This window comes from Marmota monax, unplaced genomic scaffold, assembly GCF_021218885.2.
Source record: "Marmota monax isolate L192 unplaced genomic scaffold, Marmota_monax_Labrador192_F-V1.1 WCK01_AAM20220418_F8-fsc00017, whole genome shotgun sequence".
Lineage (NCBI taxonomy): Eukaryota > Metazoa > Chordata > Mammalia > Rodentia > Sciuridae > Marmota > Marmota monax.
In genome coordinates this window covers 24,213,414-24,228,407 of record NW_026695241.1, presented here as the reverse complement: position 1 = coordinate 24,228,407, position 14,994 = coordinate 24,213,414, and the positions used below count along the sequence as shown (strand labels likewise).

General features: G+C 38.4%; 1 protein-coding gene and 1 pseudogene across 1 annotated transcript; one reads left to right on the top strand and one right to left on the bottom strand.

The window, feature by feature from the left end:
* Nucleotides 1–433: 433 nt before the first annotated feature.
* LOC124090445 (disintegrin and metalloproteinase domain-containing protein 20-like) lies at nucleotides 434–2,665 on the top strand. The gene has a single exon (XM_046441129.1). It carries the CDS (start codon nucleotides 434–436, stop codon nucleotides 2,663–2,665), a length of 2,232 nt encoding a protein of 743 aa, XP_046297085.1.
* A 10,023-nt stretch (nucleotides 2,666–12,688) lies between these two features.
* LOC124090444 (sorting nexin-5-like) lies at nucleotides 12,689–14,975 on the bottom strand (annotated as a pseudogene).
* Between the last annotated feature and the right edge of the window lie 19 nt (nucleotides 14,976–14,994).

The following is a 14,994-nucleotide window of genomic DNA, read 5'->3' as shown; positions in this document are numbered from 1 at the left end:
ACCTCTTAGTACAACCTTCATAAGCCAAATACCCTCCTTTGTTTAGTGATACTAGGAGAGTGGGTCCATGAGAACCATGACTCCATTCCTGAATAAGGGATTTGGGCTAATCTGTGAAGTGTCAGGCCCGATCTTTTTGTGCTAACACTTTCTCTTCTTATTAATTCCCTTTAGAACTGGAGATTTTCAGCTCAGATATACACCTTTTTTTTTTTCCAAATACAACCCCAATTTTTTCCCTTCCCAAGAAGGTTCAATCCTCTGAGTAACCAGCTACTTGAGCACAGCATTGTTATGTAATAGCCTCACTCTCCCCTTCAACTCTCAGAGTTGACCAGGCCTTCAGTCACTGTTGTCCTCCTGACTACCTCCACAGCAGTCTTGCCTGCCTCCCACTTGACCTTATTTGCTTTGGGCTGAGGCTCCCTTATTCATGGGGCCTGCTTGGGCCCAGAGACCCTTGACGGGAGTTCTCTGGCTGCGTGTACTCTGGGTACTTCTCTGCCTTGTCTGCTGCTCCCATGGCCCCCCAAAATGGCGCTTCACATCTTCTGAGATTGTGATTCCCAAGAAGGTACCCCAGAGGAGGGGTGAAATTAAAATGCCAAACCAGCTTGCCTACAGCATTCGCTTCTGGGGACAAAGACATGTGATCCACATGAAGCTCAAGAAGAACTTGATACCCAGACATTTTCCTGTTGTTACTAATAATGACCAAGGAGCCAATCAGGAGGACTACCCATATGTCCCTCAAGATTGTTACTACTACAGCTATCTGGAAGGGGTTCCTGGGTCCGTGGCCACCCTGGACACCTGCTATGGAGGGCTGCGTGGCATGCTGCAGGTGGATGACTTCACTTATGAAATCAAACCATTGGAGGCTTCTTCCAAATTTGAGCATGTGGTTTCTCTGCTTGTGTCAGAAGACAGAGCAGATGAAGATGAAAGGTGTAAAATTAAAGAGGAAGAGACAAATCAAATACCTGAAGAGGTAAACTTAGCTGAAAGTCCTAGAGCAGGCCCTGTTTATTTGTGGCGATCACACATGAAACACATGAAGCTTCATTTCACAATTAGTAGTTCAGTATATTCGCAGAATCAAAATCAGACCCAGATAATAGAAAATGTAGTGATTATAAATAATATCCTGGATTCCATTTTCAGACCAGGCAATTTATATTCCAACATACGTATTCTGTGCATTTGGGAAAAAGAGGATACATTTAACATGAAATCATACAACCATGCTTCTACGGCTACACATGAATTTGGTTTATGGAAATTTTATAATCTGTGGAAAGTTTTTACACATGACACTTCAATACTTTATCTAGGATATATGGTAGGAGGTTCGAAGTATTATGCCTCCCATTCTGGCTTCTGCAACCCCAATTGGGGAGCAGCATATGTGTATTTTGAAAACTATCACATATTTAAGATCGCAGCTGTTACGGCACATGTAATTGCTCACAACATGGGCATAGCTCATGACGACCCTTCATGTGTTTGTTTTCGAAGACATCGTTGTGTTATGAATTCAATACCTGGTCTTCTAGATATGTTTAGCAATTGTTCTTATGATAGGTTGCATTGGATGGTACATAGATGGGATCCTTGCTTGAGTCTACCTAATAAACCATACTCCAATTTTCCTTATATTGCTAATCGTTGTGGAGACAAGGATGTAAATTCGAATGAACAATGTGACTGTGGCTCCCTTAAGGAGTGTGCCAATAACTCTTGTTGTTCTACCAACTGTGCCTTCACTTCTGGCAGTACATGCGATACTGGAGGTTGCTGCGATCATTGTAAATTCGCTAGTGCGGGAATGCTTTGCAGAGATGTACATGGTATTTGTGACCTTCCAGAGTACTGTGATGGGACAGGGAATAATTGCCCAAATGATTTATATGTCCAGGATGGAACCCCATGTTCACCACTCTCTGTTTGTGTGAGAGGAAACTGCAGTGACCGTGATTTGCAGTGTCAAGCCCTTCTTGGATACCAAGTAAAAGATGCTTTACCAATGTGCTATGAAAAATTGAATGTAATAGGTGACCGATTTGGAAACTGTGGGCTTAAGTTCGTAAGAGGGGGAACTAAACCTATGAAATGTGAAATAGATGATGTTTTATGTGGAATGTTGCACTGCAGTAATGTTCAACAAGTTCCTGGTGTAGCTGAGCACAGCACATTTCATCACATATATGTAGGTGACGCTAAACTGGAATCATGCTTTGGATTTGATACACATTATGGTGAAGAACTACCAGAAGTGGGACTTGTAGTGTATGGTGCAACCTGTGGCCCTGGACAATACTGTTTAAATAAAAACTGTACTTTTCATCAGGATTTTCCTTTTACCTGTGATGTGAAGACATGCAATTACAAAGGTGTGTGCAACAATCTGGAAAAGTGTCACTGTTTGAGGGGTTGGAAACCACCAGACTGTGAACAGAAAGGAACAGGTGGCAGTGAAGACAGTGGCCCTCCACCAGATAAAGAGTTATCTATGAAAGCCAAAATTCAAGTCACTGTAAACAAGGGACTAGTTGTAATCTTATCTCGAATCACTGCTTTTCTTCTTGTAATTTGTATTGGTGCAGCTATAAAAGCAAAAATAACTGCAGATGCGAAGAAAAAGGCTAAACCTCCTAAGAAATGAATACTAATGGGACTCACTGTATGGAAAAACGTACAATGGCACTTGCTGAAAGAAATGATTACTCTCACAATTTCATAAATTTTCGTGATTCTGAGGTTGTCATCTTAAAGTTAATCTTGAAATAAAATTCACTGGAAAGTTAAAAATGGTTTGCTGTGCTTAAATTCGCTTCATGTCTGATCATATTTTTGAATGAGTGAGAGAGAGATTGAGTGTGTGTGTGTGTGTGTATGTTTTATGTGTGTATGTGTGTGTGTGTGTGTATTTTGTTAGGAATTGAACCCAGAGCCTTGCAATAACCAGGTAAGAGCTCAACCTCTGAGCTACACCCACTGACCAGATTATACATATCCTTAATAGTCCTATAGGTGAAACAGAAACTTTTAGATTCACTAGGAAGAGAAACTCATTGAAGATGTGGACTCTAAGTTTTCGTATATGCCCTGTTCTGGATCCCGGATGTGCTAGGATGTTCTAGTTTTAACACTGTCACAATCTGTTTCCAACTAGTAAGCACTGGGTTTTTGTTGTTATTTTTATCATTAGTGGAAAACTACTGAGGGTAAGAATTGTCAGAGATCCACAGGGAGGACTAAAATGAACTTGTGTATTATAGGCATTGTAAATTTCAACAGCAGTTCTGACACGTGCTGACGAAGCGATTATAGACAAAGTGCTACTCTTTCAGAATTTTGAGAACTACATTTAACATAGAGACATGAAACATACTTCTCCATAAGCAATCAAAATGTAATGATGGCACCTAAGAAAAGCCTATGAAAGCCAAAATTCACTAGTTGTAATCTTATCTCGTTTTAGGGCTAAGCGAATGCCAGTGGCCATTAGTCTCATTATCCTCAGATTTATTCCTAGCTTATGCTAAACCTGTGATATTCTATGCATAGTCTTTGACAGTTTATTGATTAACAATCACATAAAAAATCATGGGCAATAACAGAACACTTCTTAATGCTTCTTATGATTGAAATCATAGGATAGCACATACAAAATCCCAGGAATTGCAAAAACGCAGGCCAGCTACAAATTGTAGCATGCAACTAACCAGAGGGCAGGAAGAACCACATCAGAAACAGTGCGCTTGTTTGGAGCCTGGTGAGTGACCAGGATAATATATTCCTCCTTTAAAGGGGTCATATTTCAAATTCTTCCTCTTCAGGAAGTCTGGATTAGGGTAAGTACCAGAGGGGAGAAGAATGATGCAGAAGGAGAGAATCAGTGGGGTTGCCATGGTGATATTATAGTTTGTTCATCTTTCCAGAGTTCTGTCCATCCCAGAAAGAGGGGCCTTAAATGTCCCTAAATTGCCATCTAATCTCTCCCTTTAGGTTTGTTAATATTTGCTTTCTATATTTGGGTGTTCTGATATTGGGTGCACATATATTTGGAATTGTTATTTCCTCTTGCTGAATCGACCACTTATCATTATATACTGGTCTTCTTTGTCTCTTTTACTGCTTTTAACTTATATTTCATCTGGATATTAGCAAGGCTATTCCTGCTTTCTTTTGGGTTCCTCTTTGGGATATCTTATTCTGTCCATCACTTTCAGTTTAGGCATTTCCTTAGAGTTGAAGTGAGTTTCTAATTGCTTACCTAACATATTAATATAGTTACTTTAAAAACTGTTCTCTTGGGGCTGGGAATGTGGCTGAAGTGGTAGCACGCTCACCTGGCGAGTGCGGGGCGCTGGGTTCGATCCTCGGCACCACATAAAAATAAAAAGAAAATAAAGATGTTGTGTACACCAAAAACTAAAAAAGAAATATTAAAAAATTCTTTCTCTATCTTAAAAAAAAAACTTCTCTTTTTTAGTCTTTAGTCAATATATAAATGTACCATATTTACAGTATTAGAGATTCTGAATTTGTCTGTATAGTTATTCTTACCAATGAGGTACACCTTCCAATTTTTCTTCCTACCCATTAAGGGATCTTTTTTTTTTTTTTCAGTTTGAAGAATGCCATTTAACATTTCTTATAGGAGACATCTCTCAGTTTTTGTTTTTTTCTGGGGATATATATTATACTTTTGCTATGCTATGTTTGTCAGCTTTTTCCCCCACCTTCAGTGCTGTGAAAAATCTCATGCCACATTCTTCTAGCCCATAAGGTTCCCGTTCAGTAGTCTGCTTTCAGGTTAATTGGAGCACCCTTGTTGCATTATTTTTTTCCTTTTTCCTCACTGCCTTGAGAAGTTTATCTCTATCCTTTGAGAGCTTCATTGTGTCATACATTAAGGTAGGCTTAGTTGGGTTCTATCTGATGGATAATGTTGGACCTTTCTGTACCAGAATTTTTGTATGCTTCTCTTTTAGTCAGTTGTTTTTTTTCACAACTGTGACCAGAAAACCTGACAAGAACAATTACAGGGACGAGAAATTTACCTAGTGCTCACAATGTCAGGCCTCAGTCTATACATGGCCAGCTCCATTACTCTGGGCCCTAGTTGAGGCAAAATCTCATGGCACAAGAGTGTGGTGGATGAAAGCAGCTCAGGACATGGCCACCAGGAAGCACAGAGAGCCTGATTCACCAGGGACAAAATATAAATCCCAAAGGCAAAATCACAGCAACCCACCTCCTCCAGTCACACCCTATCAGCCTACAGTTACCACCCAGTTAATTCAAGCAGATGAAGGTATTGAGTGGATTTTGTTAAGTCTCTTATTTTTATTTATTTTTATATGGTGCTGAGGATTGAACCCAGGGCCTCGCACGTGCTAGGCGAGTGCTTTGCCACAGAGCCACAACCCCAGCCCATCTCTTAAAAACCCAATAATTTCACCTCTGAATATTCTTGTGTCATCTAATATATGAGCTTTTGGAAGATATCTAAACCAGAACAACTTTCCTAGGCCTCTGAAGTTTTCTGTTACTATCTTTTAGAATAAACTCTCTGTTGCTTTGGCATTCTCAAGTCCGACATGAACCCCAACAACTGAAATATTTCCTCTCCAAATGCTGTCCCCAAATTCCATTTCTATTTTTTCTATTTTCTGCTTTCTAGACTATGTATTTTCAAGAGCCCGTCTTCAAGCTCACTCATTCTCTCTTCTGTTTGATTTATTCTTCTATTTATAATCATGTTCTTAATTTTTACTTGGCATATCCTTCCGCTCAATATCTGTTGGGGCTTTCAAATTGCTTCCATATTTCCAAGTTTCTCTCTTAGGGTTTTGCATCTGTTCTCTGTGTTCTCTTGAAGCTCATTGAGTTCTGTTGAAAAAGATGCTTTCAGGTCTTCTGAAGGTTCTCCCATTGGGCACTCTCTATGGACAGTTTCTGGTGCCTTGTTTGATATTTGGTTGAGTACATGTTTCCATGAAAGTTCTTGATACTTGTTGATATGCATTATCATTAGGGTATTGAAGAATTAAGCTCTAAGTAGGCTGCTGATTTTCACTAAGCCTAGAGTCATTTTTTCCTTGCACTAGATGGAACCCTATGTTCTAGAATTGCCATGAGTCTATTATTTGTGGGGTTTTCTCTCTCTCTCTCTCTCTCTCTCTCTCTCTCTCTGTGTGTGTGTTTTGATTTTTACTTAATTGAAGCAGCATCATGTCGAATACCCCATTTAATATGGCCACTGTTTTTCAGATACTATTACAGGGAAGTAAAAGGGAAAGTCAAGTTTTTGCTGTTTCAACAACAGGGTTAACCAAAACCTTCTACGTCCCAATTTACATTTAGTGTGTTATAATGAAATTTGGTATACTTAAAAAGAGTAGTCCCTACAAGCCTGTCCCTGAGGCAATGGTAAACCCAGTTGGCCTCATCCAGAGTCACCATCCTGGGCCCAGAGCACAATCACCACACAGAAATTAGTTTCAGATTCTCAAATCATGACTGTGGCCCCAAACACCAAAAGGTCATGTTACACCCTGAGCCCACAGCCTGCCAAGAATAACACAGCACTCTGAAAGGACCGAGGCCCAGAGTGCAATCAGCTGCCTATTGCCGAGGAGGACTTGTGACCAAGACTGCTGCAAGAAGGCATAGGCAAAATGGAAAATGACAGATTAGAGAAAGGGTGCATTCTCCAATTTCTCCTTAGCTCAAGATTCCAGCAGCAGGACTAATGCACGTCATCAAGGTGGATGACTGAGGGAATTCACTGAGATTCAACATTAGATGGTAAAATAATCATAGTGACACAGAAAGTCAGAAGCTTTGAACATAAATAAGAACTAATACATTTATAAATGCATCAGCTTGGCTGGTAGTGGCAGTGTCATCTCTGCCAGTCAACTGCAGAAAATGAGGAATAACTTGTTTTAATTTGTAGAAAAGGTCATCCTTGTTATAAAATTGCAAAAATGTGAGTAACTTGTGTCCATTCCTGAGGGTTTTGTGAAAGGGGTGTTAAAAAAAGGGTGTGAACTAGGGCTAGGGTCATGGCTCAGTGGTAGAGCACTTGCCAAGCATGTATAAGGCACTGGGTTCAATTCTCAGCATCACGTGTAAATAAATAAATAAGCTCCATTGACAACTAAATGAATGTTTACAAAAACAAAGAGAGATGTGAACTAGAGCATCTAAACAAACCTTGAAAGGATCTCTATGGTTTTTATTTACTTCTTATAGCAAAATGTGAAAACAAACAGTTTTAAAATAGAATTTACGTTAAAAATGAAGTAGAGTGTAAAGATTTGGAGAATTCTCAGACTAGGTTTGTATTCTTCATCTCAGACCCTCATGGTACATGTTTGTTGGATTACCAGTCTTTTATATTCTGCTTGAGTGTTTAAATTCTTATTTCTTTCTCCTCCTGAGATTGGAAAATTTCTTTTCTTTTTTTTTTTGTGAATGTAAGCTTTTATTTCTCTTGGACAAATAGCTCGGAAAATTTCAATCATCCTCAGATTGTTCCTTCTGCCTGACCAAATCTGTAGAAGGAACAACCATTTTAGATCACTTTTTATTTTATTTATTGCCACTTTAAGATCCAGACTTTCTATTTTTTCCTATAATTCTTTTTCTTAACTATTGCTTTTTCCATGTATTATTTTTCTATTTCTTTTAGCTATTTGTCCATGTTTCCCCTTAACACTTTGAATATGTTTACCAGATTTGTTTCACAGACTTTGTCTAGTAAGTCTGCAGACCTAGTTTTTTTTTTTTAAAGCTGGTCAAGTTTAGATAGTAAAACTAGGACTTTAAAAAATTTAACAGTAAAATTTCATTTTATCTAAATTTTCTTCCACATTTTTATTGGTACCTTATAATTATACATGATGTTGGAATTTGTTGTTATGTATTCATACTTGCACGTGATTGTTTCTAGAGATGGTTGTTTTAGAAATGGTTGCTCTTGATTTCTTTTGTTCCTTAGAATGAGTTGTGTCTTATTGTTTCTTTGTATATCTTGTAATTTTCTTGTTGAGAATAGGATATTTGATTTTCTGATGTGGTGACTGGAAAATATATCCTTTTTCTTTCAAATGCTGCTTTCAAAAATTTGATGAAATCTGTACTGTTCTTGTTTAGAAACATTTCCAAAGGACTCTAGCCAAGACACTCTCTCATCATGCATATCTGTTTCTTTAATTCATATTTCCAGAGATTATGATATATCATTTCTTGAATTCCTGTCACATTTTGAAGGGGAGCTTTCCTTAATGGGTTTTTCTGGAAAGTTGTCAAATATTTTCTTCCAAAACGTCTCCAGAGTTGTTTGAGATAGCTTTATTTATTTATTTACTTTTGTTGTTGTTGTTGATTTTATTTTGCATGTGTGCTTTCGGAATGCGGAATGAGTACTTCAAGCTTTGCACCATGACTTATTACTGATGCTATTATCATTCCAAATTTTTAAATTTCTCCAATTTCAAAAATAACACATAGTAACCAACAGCAGATGAGACACAAAAGAAGTTCAAGAAGTTCATTTAAAGAGTAAAGACACACTCCCTCACTCACAAACATTATCAGTCAAATCTAACTCATTTCTGGTTTCCTTGTCTCCGCAAATAGTTTCCTTCATACTATTTAGATGATCTATAAATGAATGCAGTATGTTTATTGGGGCTTCAAATGATCCTGCATTTTCTAGAACCTGTATATTGAAAGTAGCTATTTATCGGTCCCACATAAGGCTCCTTGTATCATCATTCTTATGGATTTCAGTACCTCTGAAGGCATATCTAATGCATGAATTAGTCAGTTACATACTTCTTCATGTTATAATTATTTATATTCTTCTTGTGACCTTTTATAAATTATTCTTGCTTCTTAGAAATTACTTTTTTTATCACAGAAAATTCATTGCAGGATGACATAATGACACACTTGTAACTTTTTGGATATCTCTGTTGTTTTTTAATCTTCCAAAATTAAATATAGCACATTTAAATGTGAATGTGATCATATTTCTAAATAGTACTGCATGCTATTATTTCCTAATAGAATATATGACCCAAATAGGAGAAAACAAAAGAAATAAAGCTCAGTAATTTTCTTATATCAAGTTGAACTCATTTATATGCAATTCTAGGTTGAAATGAGTTTTGAAAAGGTAAAAAAGATGGTTCCTGAGATAAATTAGTGGTGTGTTTACTAGATCTCATAGAAGCTAAAGTGAGACCCTTTCTTAAAAACTGACTCATTTGAGCTAAACTGAGTGTGTTTGTCAGCTTTTCTTCACTGTGACCAAAATACTGATAAGAACAACTTAAAGGAAGAAAGATTCAGCCTATAATTGGTCAACTCCACTGCAAAAAGATCATGGCAGAGAAAAACTGCTCAGTTTGAGGCAAACGGGAAACAGGGAGTGGTGGGGGGCAGGGAGGATCCAGTGACAAGATATCCCCAATAGCACACTCTATGACCTATTTCCTACAGTCATGTCCCACCTGTCTACAAATTATTAATCTATCAAATGGATTAATACTGATAGGTTGACAGTCACCATAATCTAATAATTTCATTTCCAAACATTGCTGCATTGTCTAACACTTGAGAATTTCAGAGGCTATTAAAGAAGCATACTATAACACTCAGCATAGGGTAAAAACCACACAATCGAAGGAGGCAGTTTGATAAGTTTTAATTCCAAACTGCCATCCCAATCAGGATATTTATTTGTACCAGAAAGGGCCCTCTATGTCCTATCTCCCTTCCCTCTTATGTACACCTGGAAACTACTGGTTATATCAATAATTGCACAGAGTATTTTGGAAAATATGTTTGAACATTATCTAAATTAAATCATGTATCAATCATTTTCTTTGGTTTGGTTTCAAATTAAATTGTGTGTTCCCTTTGGTCTGGTTTCATTTTCTAATCATAATGTCGCTGAGATTCATCCATGCCCTTGTTTCTCTCAAAAGTATGCTCATGCTATTTCAGAGAAACATCTCAGTGAATTAACATACCAGTTTGCTTAACTATTGCTTAACTATTCATATAAAGATGGGTTGCTTTTTTTCTAGTTTGTGGGATATACTTACAGATAATGCAGGTGTGAACATTCATAGGCTATATAAACAACATATATAGACTATATGTATAAGGTTTTACTTGATAAAAACTATTTGTAGAGAGCAGGCTGTGCCCAGTTCTGAGTTATTCTGTGTTGTATAGAACATCAGCTTTCAGGCTGTGCCTAGCCCTGAATTCCCTCCCACTTTGTAAAGCAGTGGAACATCCTTGAGATGTTCCATTTGGAGTTCAAGTGCTAAGGCACAATGATTTGGTGCCTTGTCTGGGCAGATAAATCACCAGATGTAGGACATGCTCAATATATCAAAAGGAATAACCCCCCAACTGCATAGCACAGCCATAAGGCACAAACTAAAAAGTGAATTAATTGTACTAATAAAAAAATGACCACCTGTGAATTTGTCAAATTAAATCAGAAGAACATGAATGCACTGGCATATCAAATCCATACCAGAGAAACCCAGTCCCATGAGTTTAGCAAACACACCAGATCACTGAACGTCATAAGTCCTTTCTTTACATGAAATACCTAACAGGAAAAGCACCTAAAGCAGTGGTATGGTGGCACACTGACCTGTAAACCTGTCCTCTTATCAGACCACCCAGTGAAAGAATCACCAGGTCAATAAGTGATGAACTCCTAACTCAGTCCTCAGGACTTTAGTTCACATCCATCTCCCTACTTCACCTCAAAACTATTTGCCCAAATTCCTGCTGTCAGGACAATTGCCTTATCTTTGACAGTTCCCACCTGAAAAATTCTGTGCCTTGAATAAGCCTCCCTCAAGTCCCCTGGCTGGGCTTTACTTTATCTGACCACCTGCAGTGACTCTTTTCCATCAGTTCTCTGCCTTTGCTTTCCGGCTAGTCTTTTCAAATCTTGTGACCAATGTTAACCGTTTCTCAGATTACCCGTAGAGGTGTGTCTAGAAATGTGTGTGTGTGTGTGTGTGTGTGTGGGCGCATATATGTGTATAAATTAAGAAGTATATAGTAATTAAGATTGAAATGGAATAAGAGACATAAGGATCACAATGGTCACAACACCAATTGAACCATGAGTGTTCAATGAATTAAGGGTGATGAAAATGGTTCAAGAGGCATTTGTCAGCACATCTCATGTGTCTATAACTACATGAGGTGGGTTTTAGTCAGTTTTTTAAATGCTGTGACCAAGAGACCTGACAAGGATTTTAGAAGAGGAAATGTTTTATTTGGCACTTATGGTTTCAGAGGTCTCAGTGCACAGACAGCCAACTCCATTGCTCTGGGCCTCAGGGGAAGCAGAACATCATGGTGGAAGGGTATGGAGAAGAAAAGCAGCTTAAGACATGGCACTCAGGAAGCAGAGAGAGAGTTCTGCTCACCAGGGACAAATCATAAGTGCCAAAGGCATACCCCTGTCACTTACCTCCTCCAGCCATACCCTCCCTTCCTGCCTGCAATTACTACTCACTTGATCCATATCAATGGATTAAGCCACTGATTCGGTTATGTCTCTCATAACCTAATCATTTCACCCCCAAACATTCTTCCATTGTCTCACACATAAACTTTTGGGTCACCCTCATATTCAAACCATAATAAGGTGGTTCTCTCTGTGGAACTGTGACCTGAAGTAACCTGTAGGTAGTTACCAAGGAAGGATGGAAGGACACTAGGACACTCTGAGAGCTGGGTATGAACTCAGCGGCCTTGATTGATGTAGTTGTAGACTCCACCCAGGAGGAGTTTTGCTGGATCCTTCCCAGAAGAAATTCTAGAGACTTAATGTGGGATACCTTTAGCAAGTTGGCTTCTCTAGCAAAAAAAGTGGGACCATAAGTTGTCATCTTTACTAAGAACAGGATAAGAAAGCCACGGAATGAAGATTGCTACCAAAACAAGGGGGTTAATTTCTAGTTTTTTCTTTTTCTTTTTTTTTAAGATGATTTATTATTTTATTGCATACTTTATAGAAAATGAAAGCCCAAATACACATTCCCCCCAACATCAGGGAAAGAGCTTACATCTTTCTTGTCTTCTAAAGCACACCGTATTGTTTGTTTCTATATAGACCCCTACATACTTATCTTTCCTCACATATTTATATCCCAACTACAAAAATGGAACTGCAAAGGGTTTTTACAGAGATACATGAGATCTGTTTGCCCTTGTTATTATACAGACACTTGAGGTGACTCAAGAACCACAAGAGTAATGAGGAGGAAAAATACCTAATGAAGGAATGGAATGTCTGTTAGCTGTAACAAATAGCTGTTATTTTCTGTCCAACTGGCACCTCCCTATCTGAATCAGTCTGTAGGGACATGGGCTTATGAATCAGGGAGACCGACATAGGCTTGTTGACTGCTTCCACTAATTTCCAGAAGACACACATCTTCTACATCCTTTCTTAAGTAACTGAAGACAAACTAGAGGAGAATCCGGTATATAGATTCTGCTCACTCTGAGGTATTAAATGCATCAGGAAAATATTATTTATGTCCAAGTAGCATGCAATAAAAATATTTTTAAACCAACATGGTCACATGGTAAGATTTTTAGAAATCAGAATATTTATTCATAGAGTTTTTAAAGAAAAGTCAAAGCTAGTTATATTCCATGGTAATGATTTAAGTGCAAGTGATGCAGTTTTCACATTTGTTTCCTTCAGAGAAAAGACAGATCGGTTGTTCCTGAACAAGTCAGTGCAGCTCGAGACATTGTTTCTGGCATGCTTTATTTCCAGTTCAGACATCTCAATTAGGTTCTTTCTAAACACTGCCACTCTCTGCCACTTGAAATTTATAAGTTCTTCTTTTGCAGATTCAGAAAGCTGTTCAAATTTCTGGCAGCATTCCTGTTGGTGTGCCTCAACCAACTTGACATCTTTGCTTTTTAACCGGGCCTTATCAGGAGCTTTGAGTTCTCATAGTCAGAGGGCTCTGGTGCATCTGTATATGAGATACTCTGCAGCCTCTATGTTGAGCATGTAGTATCAGAGAAGCTCTCTCCACTTTAAGTCTTCATCTGATGAGACCTGACCCCCTACTTTGCTAAGTTTTTCAAATAGTTCAGCACCCTTCAATAGGTATTTTTTTATTTCAGTGGGTTCACCTAAAGCCAGCCTCTGCAAGCAGGCTGAAGTGTGAATACAGTCCTCAGCAACATTTTTATGAGATGTGGTCATTCTTTCAGCTTGAGCAGCAGGACCTTGGGGGTCAAGGAATAATTAATAAGGAAGTTCTTCTCTTGCTCAAAGAAGTCACCCACCCACTTAACTCCAGAAAAAAAAAAAAAGAACTTGATCAGCACTTTTCACCACTCTTTGAAAGAAGCCACCAAACATTTCTGTGGTATTTTTCCACCTAATACTTAGATCCTGATATATTCCAGGAAAACATGAAAGTTGTCATCTTCACTAAGAATAGTATGAGAAGAAAACCGCGGAAGAAATACCTCGTGAGAGGATGCAGTCTTCTTAAAGACTGTAAGATACTATTCAGCTTCTAGTTCTTGCTTCATCTTTGCAAATTCTTCTTAGGTCATAGACCCTTCACCCTCTTCTCAGTTTCTGCATCTTTTCTCGAGGACCACCACAATCTGGTTTTGTAGGAGCAGCAGCAATAATGAGTCCAGCATAGTCTATGCTTTCAATAGGATCATCATGTAGCCACAGGAAGTCTTCATGTCTTGTAACAGAAAACTGGGCTCTGAAAAGTGGGCAGAGTAGTCTTGGTGTGCATGGTATACTTGACCTTCTCTATTCTCACTGAGTGCATCAGGTAGGTCAATCTGAAGTGAGGTATCAAAATTCAGGTTCACAGACACAGACCTCAGCCTTGCTTGGCACCATGCAGAGACCACTGACTCTAGGACTATAATATGGACTGGAGCCACTGACACTCTTCCAGGGAGGTGTGCTTCGACAGAGAGATCTTAGCCATCCACGGAGCAATTAATGGCTCCTAAGTTCTCGGTTTTATAACAATAATAATGTAGAGAGAGCCTGTGAAATTAAAGAGCATCATGATGTTGGAGAAATCTTTAGCCAGATTTTTAAATACTAATATGAGCAAGAAAATTCTTTGTGGAGCACAACCCCTATGAATATATTGTGTCTGAACTACTCTTAATGTGAACTCTTTCCTTAATAGGTATAATTTTGTGGATGTAAATCAGACACAAACCATATGAGACTTGGGGTAGGGGAAAAAAACTACATAATTGTAAGCAGTGTGGGAAGTTCTTCACTGATCACTAATCCTTTCAAAGACATGGAAGGACTCAGTGGTTGGGGGGAGTAGCTCTGTGATTGCAAGGAATGTGGGAAATCATTTCTCCTAAAGCTACAGAAGACTTGAATTTTTCATATTAGAGATGGCATGAAAGGATTCACACTGGAGAGAAACCCTGTGAATGCAAGCACTGTGGAAAGAATTCACTTCTAAAAGGTCTGAAAAACACACAATAGTTCATACTGCAGATGGACCATAAATTTGTAAATTTGGTGAGAAAGCATTTAAGATTCCCTGTTCAGTTCTGAGGCAGGAAGAGACTCACAATGGGAAAAAAAAAAAACCCTACGAATGTAAGAAAGGTAAGAAAGGTGCCAATGATTCTGGTTCTGCTTGAGTCCATGAAAGGACTGGCACTAGAGAGAAACTCTATGAATGTAGGAAACGTGGAAATCCTTTAGTGATTCTAGTTCTTTTGGGGTTCATGAAAGGATTCACCGAGGATAGAAACTGTATAACTATATGTAATGTGGGAAAGCTTTGTGTAGTTCTGGGTCTGAGTCCATGACAAAACTCACATTGGTCAAAAACCCTACAAATATTAATAATGAGGGGAAAGCCTTTGTTCATGTTCACTCTTTTCAAGTAC